Genomic DNA, 15,387 nt, shown 5'->3' with positions numbered 1-15,387 from the left:
TCTCTGAATTTTTTTCTCATCCACGGGGCAAGTATTTCTTGAGCGCTTACTGTGGAGCCACACGCCTGCTAGGCTCTGGGGATTCAGTGGTGAGCAGTACCTCACCTTGTGGGCAAAGTGGGGACAATACCAGCTCTCCCAAGGGACAGACAGCTCGGGTGTCATCTCCTCAGTAGTGCCTCTCTGACTACCGCATCTCAGTGGGCACACCCCACCGTCCAATCATCCTGTTCTGTACTGTGCCCTCCCTTGTTTTTCGCCCTGGTACTCAGTGCCACTGCATCCTATTCTGTATGAACCTGTGTGTTTTCAATCTGTCTCTATCCCTCAACACTTGCCCCTCTGTTAAAGGCCAGGGAAATGGGACTTTGTTTTTGACAAACTTGGAAGTACCCCAGCACCCAGAACGGTGGCTGGCACATATTGGGAACACAAGAATTTTTTGACAAACGAGTAACTAGATGATTGCAAAGCCCCTTGGTAGTCTCTGTCACACAGTAGGTGCCCAACGATGTGACACCTCAAGGTTGTCGCAAGAGCTTATGGAAATTTTGATGATGCTGTGTGCTTAAGTGTAAGGAGGAAATGTGGCAGTTTTCTGTGAAATTTACTTATTAGACACGTACTGGTCTTAAAAGGCCTTGCCTAAAATGCTGCTAGAGTTTTGTGTGTTTTTTTTTTTAATGATAGTAACCTTTGCTAGGGAGATAGGCTCCTTCCTGTTGGAATTAGCACCCATCTATACGAATTGACAGTTGGAGCATTTGTCTTTTCCGGGGACACAAGGAAGTTGGAGGTGGGGTAGATAGAGTGACTCTCATTTTTTCAAAACATTTTCACTTTCGATATGGATGCTAAGAGAGCATTTTACTGTCATAACAAGAGTGGTTTTGGCATACTTGAGCCGAGTGATATCACATGTGTCTTTGTTTTCAAAGGTGTGCTCTAACTGCTGTTGTTAGCTGGTATCCTTTTCAGGGTGTACAACCGGGACCTCTGATTTAAATTGTGGAGACTGGTAACTGGTGAAATAGTATCAAGAGCATTTCTTTTTAAACAGGTCAAAAATCAGCCTACCTATAGGCACAGCATTTTAGGAGTGGTCTAAAATATCTTAATAGCAACACAGAACTTTTCTAGGATAGCTGGTATCTTTGAAGGTGAGAACATGGCAAGTACAAATGAAGAAGCAAACTCTAGCTTTCCTAGCATGTATTTGCACCTTTTGGTTCTCTAAAAGCCAGGTAATCAAATGAAATACATGATTGCCACCATGTCCACATCTTTCATAGAAGTGGCCGTATTAATTTAGAGATCAGAGTTAGTTCCAACTTTGCACATGGGAATTCATTTTGCCCGATCAGTCATCCCATTGCTTTCATTGAACTTTCTCCACTTCTCTGGGAGTCCGTTGCATTTATGTAGGCTGTTCCCCTTCTCCTGGGGGTTATGGGCAACACTGTATTCTAGAGGTTCATTTGCAACTTATTCCACCAGAGAAACACATTGCTAGAGAGAGTGGGAAGGGTCTCAGGAGAGCCCCTCTAAGGCAGCCGCAGCATAGCTGCCGTCTGCCATTGGGGACGTCACTTCTGAGTTCCCAGCCGCCAGAGGTCTCCTGCTACTTAAACTTGCCTTTGGCACTTACCTCCTGGCCTGGCCTCCCTTCCAACCTACTGTGTGACTATGTACAAGTGATCTGGCTGCCCTGAGCACCCCTTTCATTGTTTGGAAAATGGGAGTCGTCTTAGAATATATCTCATAAGGCTGTTCTGCAGGATTAAAGGAAGGCAGTGAATGTGAAACACGAACACAGGTGCCTGGCATAGAATAACTGTTTAATACATTACTGGTATTAACATGGTTCCCCAGCCAGCCTCTCCTCCCACCACACTAACAGTCCCTGGAGCAGCTTGTCTGAATTCAGTGCTAGGAAGCCAGTACCCTAAATTCATTCCCCCATGCATGAATTGGAGAGCCCCTCAGTCAAGTTATTTGCATTTTCAATACATTTCAGGAGGTCCTTTTTTTTTTAGATTGTATGGCTAAGGATTTAAGCATTTGAGGGGTACTTTTGGTTGGGGATATAGGAAAGGAGCTTTCCACCCCTTTTGTGGTATTTAAAATTGGGTCCTGATCTAGGAAGCAACTCTTGGGTATGTGACTCTTAAGTGCTTTGTTTTCCTTTCATTCATCCCCTTTCCTCTGAGTTGAAATCCACAGTTCTCAGGCCTCTTTATGTCCCCTTCCATCCAATGATATTGTCCATTCCATCTTTCAGTTCCATCTGTACTCTGGTAATTCCCAAAATTTTCCCCTTCTGTATCTAGTTCTCCCTCTCTCTCCATGGGGGTGTCCGATACACGTGCAAAATCAACAAGTGCCAAACCACCCGTTCAACTTCCCAACCAAACTTGCCTTCTTCCGCCTGTCCATCTCAGGTAAGGGAAGCTCACATTCACTCCCTCCTGCCGGGTGCTCAGCCCCAAAACCTTGGAGTAGTCGGTGGCTCTTCCCTTCCTCCTCCTTCCCATCCTTCTCCCGCCACCCTCAACTCCCTCATGCATTGTCAACAAATGCTATTGATTCTCCATCAAAATGTGTCCAGAACCCAATTCATTCTCACCACCTCCATCCTAGACCGGGGACCACACCACCTCTCTCACCCGAATCAGTACAAGAGCACATCCTGCCTGCTCCCCCTGCCTCTACCCTTACTGCCTGTAGTCCATTCCCATCACAGCAGCCAGAGGGGGCCCTTTACTACTGAATTAAAGCATATCGCAGCTTGGCCCCCACACCCCACCTCTTTTCGCTCAGAGCAAAAGCCAGAGTTCTTATAGCAGCCCCCAAGGCTCTGCAGCATTTCCTGCCCCGCCCTGCACACCTTTCTCCCTCTGTCTCCCTGTCACTCTCCCTCCTGTCCTTCAGGCTCCCTGGCCCCCTTCCTCTTTCTCCGACACCCAACGCCTGGGCCTTTGCCCCAGTGGGCCTCCTGCCTGAGCGCTTTCCCCCTGTCGTCTGTGAGGCCTGTGTCTCCCTCTCCTAGCGTCTGCTCAGCTGTCACCTCAGCGAGGCCTCCCTGACCACCAGGACACATACACTCAGATGCCCTCCCAGCCCCCTGACCCTGCTGTATTTTTCCATGTGACTGCCTTCCTTTGCCTGTCTTCTCTCCCTGGGACGTAAGCTTCCTTGCTTGCCCTGCCCTCAGTGCCTAGATCAGAGTCTCACCCAAGCTGTCCCACACCAGAATCCAAAGGGGGGGGTGCGGGCGAGTAACACTGCCGTCCTACCAGTTTTTCACCGTCGGACTCTCCTGTTGTTGCTTAAATCCTCTTTTCTCTCAGGTACCATACTCCATCTAGCTCTGTACTTATATTGTCCATCCCCGTTGGAGACCTGGCCCTAGACGTACTGGCGCACTCTGGCCCCAGCGGCACACTAGCCACCTGCTCCTGGGTGCCTCCCTTCTCCAGGAATTTCCCACTTGGGCTGCAGGCTTAGCCTTTTCCAATGCACACAGACTTGTGATTCCAATCCTCCCCTGCCCTTCTCTCTGCTGCAGCAGTGGATTTGGACTCTGTCTCTCATCACCTTGGGATACCTCCGTGGTGGGGCAGGATTCTGGATGTCTGCCCCTACTTTTCCCGGAGCAGCTCCGATAAGCTTTGTTGTGGTTGTTTGTTTTTAGAAATGGGCCATGCTATTTTGAAAAAAGCATTCCCCAACTTAAAAAAAAAAAAGAAAAACAGGGGAAAGCTGTAGATGTACAGGTTATGGTACAGACTTCTATACTGCCATTTTTTAATATGAAACCCACCCCTCTTCTAGCCTTATCACCTCCCTCGCCCCAGCTCCAAAACACCACTTGGGCTGACCAATCTCTCTGATAATGGCAGACTTTCTGCGACCTTTTCGTGGATGATCCATGAACTTGCCAGTCTCTGAGATTTGTCTCATGAAGTTCCTTCTACTTTGGGTACCTGTCTCCCCTTTGTCTACCTGAAAATCTGCCGTGCATCCTTTTGAGGTCTTACTACGTTGCTAATGCTGTAACTGCCTTTAAACAGCCCTTGGCCCCAGCAGAACTAAGCCGCCTCTTTGTTCCCCCAGCATTTCTTCAATAGGCCAGTGTATTAAGGATCATTGATCCCTCCCTTGTCCCTCTCTCTTGACCATGAGCCTCTAACTGCCTCATGTCTCACTCCCAGGGGGTTCCATGGTTCCATCACAATGCTCAGAGTAGGGGCTTAGTATTTGTGTCCTGGTGTTCTTCATCACAGAAGTGGGCCATCACGTCCTTCTCCTACCAACCCCACCCCAGTAGGGTTTACCTCCGCCCAGCCTGGGCTTCTCAAAGTGTAGTTACAACTGAGTTGCCTGGCTGTGCTTCTCAAACTCCAGGCTAGGGGCCCTACTCAGCCTTCCAGGGGTGGAATGTGCCCTTGTAACAAATGCCTTAGGCATCGACACTTGAGAATTACTACTCTGTTTATTGATCAAAATAACTGAGCAGAGTAGTTGCCAGTCACTGTTTGGGGGGCTGCGAATGCGAAGATGATGTCCACAGCCAGTCACATGCCCTAAGCTTTCAGTAGCACCAACGACGAATCCCAGGAGGTTCTGAGTTCTACAGGGACCCACCTTTCAGAGTGTGATGTGTTCGCACGGATTCCAGTGTTCCAAAATGACACATCTCATGCAGGGAAGTGGGGCCAGTCTTGACAAAGAGGACCCCCAAATCAGTCTTGTTCATAGAATGGCTGATGGGACTCCCTGAGGTCAGGAGCCTGCCTGGAACGCCATAGTTGACAGGGAGAGAGTGGCTGGCATCTCAACTTTTTCTATTCTTCCCCCCCCCCTTCCATTCTTGCCTTTCTGAACCCACAGGCACTTTTATTGTCCTAGGCTTTTATTTTCTACAAGGGTCCCTGGGTAGATCAGGCAGGGCAAGGCCCTGACATAGGGGCTCATAGCCTCTCCAGCTATGTGTGGGTCACTGGTTGCTTTCTGCAGAAAGGCCTGAGGGCCCTAAACATCCACACTCAGAAAAGTTGCTTGTCCTTACCTGGCGCTGGCTGCTCAAGAAATATATTTGCCTGCTGTTAATATTACAGATGCCATTTCCTCATTTCCAAACAGCTGGCAGGAGTTTAGTGATCTGGCAGGATGACAGTTCCAAAAGTGGCCTGCCTTAGATCAGATAAGAGTCCTAGGAGTGGGAATAGATGGAAGCAAGGAAAAATCAAAATCAAATAAGCATGCAGAACTAAAGCATTTAGATTACATAGATAGTGTCAATCGATGCATTATTAAATACTGATAATAGGTCCTGGACCATTTTTGTATGTGACTTCTTTCTCAGACAGGAAGCTGGTATAGCTGCGAGCCACAGGTCTATCTCGCGGTGATTACAGTGAAATCATCTTTAATGGAGCGACAGATACACAAAGGATGCCCTTCATCATGTATCTGAGCCTGTGCAGATGTTCCCTCTGCCAGCTGAGCCCGATGTTAGTAAAGTCAGCAAGAAGACCAGCTCTTAGGAGACACATCCCTGGCTTTGAAGTTTCCCCTTTAAGGTTGCTTTCTTGGTTGAAATGAAATAATCTCTCTATATGGTGGAATGTTGTCATTTTTTACACCAACCATTTATTGTATGCTATCCAGTGGGCATGTGTGGCCATTACTTGGATTTATCATGCCATATATATAAAGTTTTAAATGTCTTTTTCCACTTTAACCTGTTGAAACCATTTACTTCAATGTGTTAGGTGCTGGACTGGCTGCTGTGCATAAATACCCACAAAATCCTCATGATTCTGAAGTCGGACCTATCAGCAACATTTTACAGATAACAACATTGAGGCCCGGAGAAGCACCTTGCCTGAGGTCACACAGCTAATACTGAGCAGAAATAGGATGTGAATTAAGGACTTGTGTTACCCTGAACACTGATGTCCCTAACCCGTCTGCACGCCGCTTCCTTGTGAATATGAACAATGAGTGGTACACAGCTCTCCCATATTGCATATTCTGATATATGGAAGCTGGACAGGACAGGAGAGGTAATCTGGGCCTACCACTTACTTTCAAAAATAAGGAAACCAGGGGCCCATTTCTTGGGAGACAGTTAAGCCAAGGACTTCCTACTTCAAAATTTGCGGAGAAAAGAAGAGAGCCCTGCCTAAATCCCATGTTTAAAAGTCTTTATAGGATTGTCCTTCACATTTAATGATAATCCCATCTTGATAATCACTTTGGGTGACCAAAAAAATGCATTAGTGATAATAGTGACTTTTATGTTTCTCTTAGGATGCTATCCATAGTTCATTAGCTTTTACTTCCTGAGTTGTCAGCATTTCCTATGGTGACTTGATTTAGATGACGTAGGCCAGCACATCTTAAACTTAATCTATTCGCAAATCACCTGAGATTCAGCAAGTGTCTAATGGGGCCTGGAGACTCTGCAGCTCTCGCAGACTCCTGGGTGATGCTGCTTGTTGACAGATCACACCTTGGCGGATGCAGGTGGCATTTGGGGAAGCTTTTCAGCTTCTTTTCTTTGTAAGAAGCATCTCCAGGTATTCAAGTTCCTCCTAAGTGTTCCTGTGGCCGGTTTATAGCTGGCGGGGTAATGGTTAAGATTATTTCTTCAGGTATTTACAGATGTCTCCCTGAACTTTATTCATGACCTTAGCCTGCAGCTAAGGTCTTTAATGGTCTTTAATGGACCGTGTCTTTAATGGTCAAGGCACATCTGAATGGCTAGAAAGTCTGAGTTGAGGACTGTGAGCTGTAGCAGAGTTGAGGCTGTGTTTGAGGCAGAGTTGTGTTCATGACACCAGCAGAGTATGGGTCATACAGTAAGTGATCAGTTTAGGCTAGTGATTAAGAGCAAAGATGCCAAGCAATTCTTGGTTCAAGTCCCAGGTCTGCCACTAGCCAACCGTGTGTCTTTGGGCAAGTCACTGCCGCTCAGATTTTGTTTGCTTATCTACAGAGTGGGGTTGCAATCATGACTTACTTTACAGTGTTTTAATGAGGATGAAGTCAGATAATGCATGCAGCACTTGATACATAGTATTTTCAGTTACTGGGGACTCGGTAAGTATTTCTGGGATAAGAGAGAGGTATTTCCGGGATAAGAGAGAGGATAAAGTGATATGAAACATTTCAGAGTTAAATGAAGAGTTTTGTCTTGTGGAGATTCTCAGGGACCTGTTTTAATGAGTGGATAAAGATAATCTGTCAGGCACACATTAGCTTTTCGCATGTACATGGTGTTCAGGTGCCTGGAAATGATTTAAGTAGAATAGTGGGTCCAAACCTTATTGGGCTTCTACCTTCTCCTAAGTCCCTGGATGAAAAGGAATTTTAATCAGTTCTGTAGTAGGAAATCTTATGATGCATTTTCTGATATTGTTCTGTTAAATTGAAGACACACAGGGGTAATATCGAGCTGGGTTTGAGAGTTTGGGTGGTAAGTAGCTTTAAGAGCTCCCCTGATGTCTTTACGCTAGTCATACTTGGCAGACCTCGAAAGAGCTGCTCCCACTTCTGCCTTAACCATTGCAGCTTCTGGATTAGCCACGTCTGTGTGGAAGCAGCCCTTTTGGTAGCCATCTGTGGTCTGCAGCCCAGAGGAACTGGCAGCAGGTGGTCTTTCTTTTCAGAGGATGGACAGAGGAGCTTCTTGGTTCTATAGGTAACTCACAGGCCTTCTTGGGATTCTTATTCTGTCCCACAGATTAGAAAATGTGCTCAGTGTCTTGAAGCCCTAATTGTGCTCTCGTCGGTTCCTGTTCTGCCCACATTGATAATGACGATGTCAGTGATGTCAGCTGCTGCTGCTGAGATTCCAGGCTCTGTATGAATGCTTTATATAGCATTAGCTCATGTAGTCCAAGTAGCAAAGCAGTGCGGGAAGGGTCACGTTCTCAGAGAGGGGAACTGGGCATTAGTCGGCTTGTCACACGACTGGTAGGTGGCAGATTTGGGCCTTGAATTCAGATCCATTGATTCCAAGCTCCAGCCTCTTGGTCCCTCTGCCTTCGTGCCTTCCTGCTGCAGCCCAACTGTAGCTTTTGTTTGGTGAAGTATCTTCCTCCCGATTCCAGCCCCCGAAAATGATGACCTGTAGGTGTGTTCTTCCTGAATTGTGTTCCATGTATCACATTTTGGGATGTCATGATTGTTAGGGATTCGAGTGGTGTTTTAACTGCATCCTGCGTCTCTGCCTCTGCCCCCGCCAGCAGTGTGACTAATGGGTGGTGGGGTTGGTGGGGTAGAGATGACAGGTGAGAACAAAAAGAAAGTAGAAATCTAAGGGATGAGACAGGGCTTTGCCACAAGATGTGCTAAAAGTGGCCATTCATGCTGACAGTGGCTCCTTGGTTTGTGCTGGAAACTATCCAAGAGGAAGATCTTGAGTATCAGAGCCAGAATGACCAGGAAAAGAGCTCATATCTGTTATTTAAAAATAGCCTCACTAAGCCTCAGTTTCCTAATCTGTGCAGTGGGAATGATGTCAACTTGGCAGAGTTGCTGTAAGGGTTAGAGGTATTATATGCAAAACCCTTTCATATAATACATGCTTAGTAAAAGAAAGCTGTTACTGCATAAATGTCATTAAATCAGAGGGGAAGCTCATGGTAGAACAATTCAAATTCCTTAACCCTGATCCATCTAAGGATCATTTATTATTCCATAACTGTATTCTCAGTTCCAGCTGTATGCTGTGGGAGGGTGGCATAGAATTCAGAGAATGTGAAAGTAGACCCAGATTCCTTGCTTCGTGATTTTCTATCGCTCTGGTGATATGTCCTTCTAGGAATGTCATAGTCAACTGTGTATTCTTCTCAGCTTTCTCTCCCACCCTGCTTTCTTCCAGGCAAATAAAAGAGGACCTAAACATGGTTTCTTTGCCTTCAGGAGTCTGGGGAATTCAGAGAGCAGGGTGCCAGTTCTGGAGCATAAACTCCACGAGAACAAGAGCTTTGTCTAGAATAATCATTGCTAAAGGAGGTGTACATTGAATCTTTGTTGATTAAGTAAATTATAAATCCTATGACACCTTCTGTTACATGTTTACAGCCGGATTTCTCAGTGATGACTCTTGACTTTTTGGGACTAGACAATTCTTTGTTGTGGAGGCTGTCCTGTGCACTGTAGAAGCTTCCACAACTGCCCTGGCTTCTACCTGCTAGATGCCAGTAGCTTCCTCCTCAGCTGTGACAACCAAAGATGTTTCCAGACATCGCCATTATCACCCTCCGGACGAGCACCTTGGTCTTGGTTAGGGTTCTGCTAGAAGGTTTATGTTTGTAACATGAATGAAGTAAAATGATTTTTTTAAAGATAGGAGAATATACTATATACGTGGTAAGAGTAAAAATATTTCTTTGGTTGAAGTGCACTGCCCACATTTGTCTTCAGTTGCTGCAAGTGTCTGTTAGAGTAGCAGGGAGAGAAGGTGTGGCTGCCTGCTGCCAGGGCCACAGCTAACCCACAGGCAGCCTGAGGGCTACTTTAAGAAACTGTAACAGTAGATGGTACAGCTTCTGAGTCCACTTTGACCCAGCAAGTCCAGTACAGACTGACCTGTTTACAAAGCAGATTACTTAAAAATCTTGGCTTTTGTTTTGCCCTTTTACAATCGATCCTGTGGCTATGGGCCAGTTTTGCTTGTTAAAGGTGTCTGAGGTTCAGGCCTGAGGTTTAGGCACCCTGGTGTTTTCCAGTGACTGTCAGAATCAGATTTGGCTTGCAGAAGAGTGCCATTCCTTGCACTGGCCAAGCCAGCCATTTACTTCCATCAGAAGTTCTGACACCATTGTTTTGTTGCTTTGAAACCTGGATATTTATAAAACTGTCCAGCAGCTGGAAGGAACCCTTAAGATCACAGAATCCAACCTCCTCTGTTCAGAAATTAGGAAGCTGAGGTTCCTTTGAAATGCTAATACATCAACATCTTAAGTTCATCAGAACAGGCCTATCTTTGAGGGTGATTCTGTTGTTTTCAATGAGGACCTTCTCCACTCGGCTCTGTTGGAGTGACTGTATTCTAAGGAAGTTGGGTGGACATAATCTCATTTAAAAATGGGATTCAGCAAAAATGGTGGTCTTGATGAGAATGTACCAGGGTCCACTGCAAAGCCCCATTTAAAATATGTGTGTGTGTGATTGCCAGGACATTTCCATAGTGAGGGGCTGTGATATAATGAGTTATAAGAAATCAGATGACCAAATATATATTTCCCAGGTATATTTGGTCTTCATCCATGGTTTCTGAAAACACTGCAGAATCTTCAAGGTGAAATGGGGGTTTTGTCCTGTTAAGAGAGACTTTTGGACCCTCCACTCATGGGTAGGGGCTGGAGGCTGAATCAATCAATGGCCAATAATTTTGTCAATCATGACTACGCAGTAAAGCCCTCACACACACCCCTGAGAAGAGCTTATTGCCCTCTGCTCTCTGGGATCCTGCTTCTCAGTCGGGGAGAGCTGCTATGCTTGGGAACCAGAACTCCTCCATGTGCCAAGGAGCCGGGCCCCAAGCTCCAGGAGGATAGAAGCTCCTTCATTTGGGACCTTGCCCGTGTCTCTCTTCATCTGGCTGTTAACCTGTTTCCTTTATGGTACCTTCATTAAACGGGAAATCTAAGTGTTTTCCTGAGTTCTGTGAGCCGCTCTAGCAAATTAATCTAACCTAAGGGGGAGGTCGTGGGAGCCTCCAACCTGTAGCCTGCAGGTCAGAACCACAGGTAACTGCCTGGGGCTTGCAACCAGCATCTGGAGTCAGGGGTGAAGGGCGCCCTTAACCCGGGAATCTGGTGCTGACCAGGTAGATAGTGTCAGAATTGAGTTCTCAGACTCCCTGTAGGTGTTCGAGAATTGCTTGGTGTAAGTATGTGTGGGAAGACCCCCTCCCACATGCTTACACATACTGGAATTGGGTCTGGGAACCCGAATGGAGTTATACTACTAACGCTGCTATGTATAATACTGTTATTGTTATATGTACATGTAGGAAAAAGAAATTGCCATAGCAGGGCTAAAGAGCAGGCAATATCCAGTATGTCAGCTGTACTCAAATCAGGTGCTTGTGTCCTTGGACAACTTAAGTTAACCAAAGCTCTGTATGGAAGCCCTGGCTTCTCACCTGTAAATTGGTGAAAAACAATATGGACAGCTGCCTAAGTAGGGTCATGAGGCTTCAGTGTTGTAACGAAGGGAAGAGGCTTAGCATAGTAGCAAGAATTCAGTCCATCTACACTAGCTCCTGCCATTGTGTGTGACACCAGTCATACTGCCTAGTGGTTTCATTCTAGAGCTCCCTGTTGGGCTCAGTAAACTAGATTTCTTTAAAAAACTTGGACAGTGAAACTGGGGGGACCTAAATGACTTTATATAATTGTCTTCTACAGTAGAATATGAGGAAAAACCAAAGCATGGGGACAGAGGCATTTAAAAAGACACATCTAAAGCAGATGTTCATCGATGATGTTTTCCTAGTCAAATGGTATTATCCTCATGTTACATTTGCTTAAAGGGACATGATACTCTACAAGGTGAACATTCAAATTATACTCATTGTAAATTTATAAACTGAAGCATACCTTCAAAAGCAGTTAAACTTTGAAATGTAGTTTATAAAATGAAAACAACATGCAAAGTACATTTCCTCCCTTTGGACTTTAAACCCCGCCCCTCTGCCCCCCATTAGGGAAGGAGCCCTGGATATACTCGCCTGGGTGACTCACGGGCCTGTTTGCTGGGTGTATTCGGTTGAGAGGTTAGCTAAGCTTTCCAAAGGAAGAAAAATCAGTATTGGAATAAATACCACTAGATTTTCATATAAAAGCAGTACATTTTTCATGTGAAAATCTACTCAGAGCTCAAGGGTTTTAAAAAAATTTCTCCCACCAATCTTTTTATAATTTAAGCCAAAACCAGCATGCAGACCTGCACCAAATAGCAAATGAACATTCATCCAGGTCCAGACTTTTGTACCCCCAAGCCCAGGCAGTTTTTCACTGATGGATTCGTCTTGGCCACAGGCAGAAGTGCTGACAATATCTCACTCTTCACTGCTCTCTTCAATGTAATTATTCTAGGCTTCAGGTCTGGCAACAAAATGCAGTTACTGTGGATTTTCTTTAAAACAAAACAAAACAATGTCTAGCATACTTACAAACAACTAGAAAAGAGTTGTAAACCCTGTGCTTTAGAGTGGATTTATTTATCAGGCTTTGCCTATTCAGTGAGGGTCTCTTGTTTGACCCAAAACGAATCCATACTGCTTCTGTAGTGACCTTCCAAGCAAGGGAACTGTGTTCAGAAATGCCTTTTTGGTATTCAGGTTAGACACCAGGGAGCATTCATTGCCTCATAGTTCCAGGGATGTGGTCTGGAGAGTCGTACCATTTGTGCCCACCCCACACCTGGCGGGATCCTCTGCTGTCCCCTCTCCCTCTGAGCTCTGAGAGTTTTTTGCACATCTCTGGGATACAGTGGTTTAACGTCTGTCCAGAAAGTTCCACGCCTTGAGGTTCCCTGGGGACTGTGTCTCTGAGGGTCAGTGGCAGTAAAAAGCATTCTTTTTATAGACACCAGACCCTAGAAGGTCAGCTGGGAACCAGTAATTTCTGGGCTCAGCAAGCCCCATTTCTTAACCCAAGAACCAGACTTTCAAGCATTGTTTGAGGGGTTGAATTTTCATCTTTAGCCTGGACCCCCACCATTCTTGAGAAAGAACTGTTTATTCAGTATAGGGAGAAAGGAAAATTGTTGGGAATCGAGAGTGGTAACTTCCAGGGATTTATGACAGGGTACCACGTTACCCCACCAATCTTAGGAAATGGTGCTGGGTGAAGCCAGGGCTCTTGCTCGTTTTTCGGGTGGAAAAAAAAAAAAAACACAACAAAAAAAACTGTAGTAGGTTGCCATCTAGTGGAACATATGGCAAACTAAAGATTAATGTATTCTGACCACAGAGTTCAAGCACGGCTAATTCAATCAGCCTGAGAAAATAACTGAAAGTATTTTTCTAAAGGCAAGTGTTTTGGAAATACATGCAAATTTCAGGTGAAACTCAAGTTGACTTTGAGTAATTGTGTTTTCTTAAAGTTGGCAAAAGGTCACTCTGTTTTCCGAGAGTCCATGAATATTTACCACCAGGGAACTGACAAGTTTTCCAAACAAGTTATTTTGAGCAGAACCCTGCATTTTCCATGTCACCTGTACGGCTGGCAGTTTCCTATCCAAAGTCCTAGGCAGTAGGCTTGGTTATTACAAGGCTATTTTAGCATTTCTTAAAATGTGATTTGAAGGTCCCCAATACCTTTCTTACATTTCCTTTTATTTTCCCCCTATTATTTTCTCCAGAATAAATCTGCCTACTTTTAAGAGGAACAAACTATGACTTACAAAGTAGGAATTTCACATTCTAAATTCTAAACAGCATCCCAGAAATGTCTAGTTCTGTGGTCTCGGACTTGATTTGCATGAAGACTTGCAGACTTACTGTGGACTAGTTCATGAACACTGACTCCTTGTTTCGTTTTTTTCTCTGCCCTTTGGCTTTTGTTTGCTCAGATCCCTCCCTGGTGCCACAGCAGCTGAGTGTGCATCGAATCTGAAGAAAATCTACACAGTACAGACCGTACAGGTAAGATCAAGAAAGGGATGTGTCAGTCAGATTAACGTGATATATGCCACACTTCCTCATGCAACCCAGGAACCCCCACTGTGCTGGCAGCCCCCTCGTTCTGCCCCAGCACTGGCTCTCGGGTCCATTTGGGCAGAACGGCCCTCACCTAAGTCAACCCCACAGGCTAGCTGAGCACATGTCCAAGTGGCCCGTTCTTCTCTGCTAAAACTTATTTATACTACCTAAACCTTTCACAGACCCTCCAGAGCAGCAGACCGTGGTGGTTTGAGGTTGTTGATATGTGTTCCCATTCAGACACCAGCTCGGCCACTCCCTCCCTGAGCTCTGTGTCCCATCTGTGCAAGACAGGGACGGCCCCCTTTGGGGTTACTGAAAGTTGCAGGTCTCACAGGGAGAGCATGATAGTGTTGGAAGGACTCAGATCAGTTTCCTACTTCACATTCAAATTCCATCATCCTGAATTGGGCATATCAAACCCTGTTAGTCTCTGTAAAATTGGTATAATGAAAGCACTTACCTTAGGAGTTGTGAAGACTGAGTAAGATAATGTTTTTACCATGCTTAGCAGCACATTTGATACATAGTAGATTCTCCACAAATGTAGGCTCTTACTTCTATTCTTTCTCTAGTTCTTATGATGACCATTTAAAAAAAAAGTTTATTTAATTGATCATGTTTCTGTTTTTCTCTAAAGCAAATTCTGTCAAGTCTCTCCCCCTTTTTTAGTTTAATACAGTGTTATAGACAGACTAAGCCCTTTAAGCCTGCTTTATACTTACACTGATCATATGTGCTGAATTTTCTAGAAGGGCCAGATTTAAAATTACTTTCCCTATTGTGGCCCTGACTCTCTTAATGTCTTAGAAGTTACCACAAATTGGCATCTAAACTGTGTCTCTTAAGTGCCTCTCACATGCAAAAGTAGCACGAAGATCCTTTCCTCAGACATTCCTCCCAATATCTGGTTCAGAGAATTCAGTATTCACAGTTATGGGGTCTCAGGAATCTGATTTTAAGGTGCTGAGCATAGGCACTGAGGACGGTAATCGGAGGGTTAAGACACGGTCCCAGGCACGGGCCATTTCTGATCTGGTTGGGAAAATGACATAAGCATGTGGAAAGCAAAATAACAGCCCACAGTAAATAACCATTTGGTGCCAAGTACAAGCAGCATCACGAGGCAGCGTGTGGGCCGCCGTCCAGCGGCGTGAATGCTCTCGGAGTCCAGGAAAGGCTTCCCTGTGCTTCTTCCCCATGTTGATTGTATGGGCTTTTGTTACCTCTTTCCAGCAGCCAGCCTCAGAGAATTTGATTTGAAAGCCTGTCAGTGTATGAGGTTCTTAGGTCCCATTGACTTCCTGAGGTTCTCATTAGACGTTTTCCACTCCGTTACAGCTTTGGAACATCAGAGCCGTGGCGGACGCTGGCAAAGTTGGGTTAAAGGGTCAGTGTGTTTCCCTGAACCTGCAGAAGGACAACATAGCGTGTGATTGAGCCTGGGCATTTGACAGTTGGACAGGGTTTGTAGGGACCGATTTAAAGCATCCAGGCTGGCAGCACATACTAGGAAATAGTTTTTAAAGACTTTCTTAAAAACTGTATTGGGATATAATGTACATTCAGTAAATGCAGATTTTTTTAAGGGTTCAGTTTGATAAATCTCGATGAAGGTAAGCAAACATGTAACCATCCCCAAATGAAGATAAAAA

The 15,387-nt window shown here is 45.2% G+C and overlaps 1 protein-coding gene across 4 annotated transcripts in view; it reads left to right on the top strand.

The window, feature by feature from the left end:
* The window catches only part of EIF4E3 (eukaryotic translation initiation factor 4E family member 3), a 49,247-nt gene that overhangs the window by 740 nt on the left and 33,120 nt on the right, over positions 1-15,387 (top strand). For all 4 annotated transcript variants that reach the window (XR_012128962.1, XR_005061546.2, XM_037019211.2 and 1 more), the window contains exon 2: positions 13,603-13,675. Coding sequence is in view for 2 of the 4 variants with exons in the window: in XM_037019211.2 (XP_036875106.2) it covers positions 13,603-13,675 (73 nt within the window). In the remaining 2 variants the exon portion in view is untranslated. The remainder of the gene's footprint in view (positions 1-13,602; positions 13,676-15,387) is intronic.

Source organism: Manis javanica, chromosome 3 (genome assembly GCF_040802235.1).
Source record: "Manis javanica isolate MJ-LG chromosome 3, MJ_LKY, whole genome shotgun sequence".
Classification (NCBI taxonomy): domain Eukaryota; kingdom Metazoa; phylum Chordata; class Mammalia; order Pholidota; family Manidae; genus Manis; species Manis javanica.
Note: the sequence above shows the minus strand (reverse complement) of the source record. Positions and strands in the feature narration are given on the sequence as shown.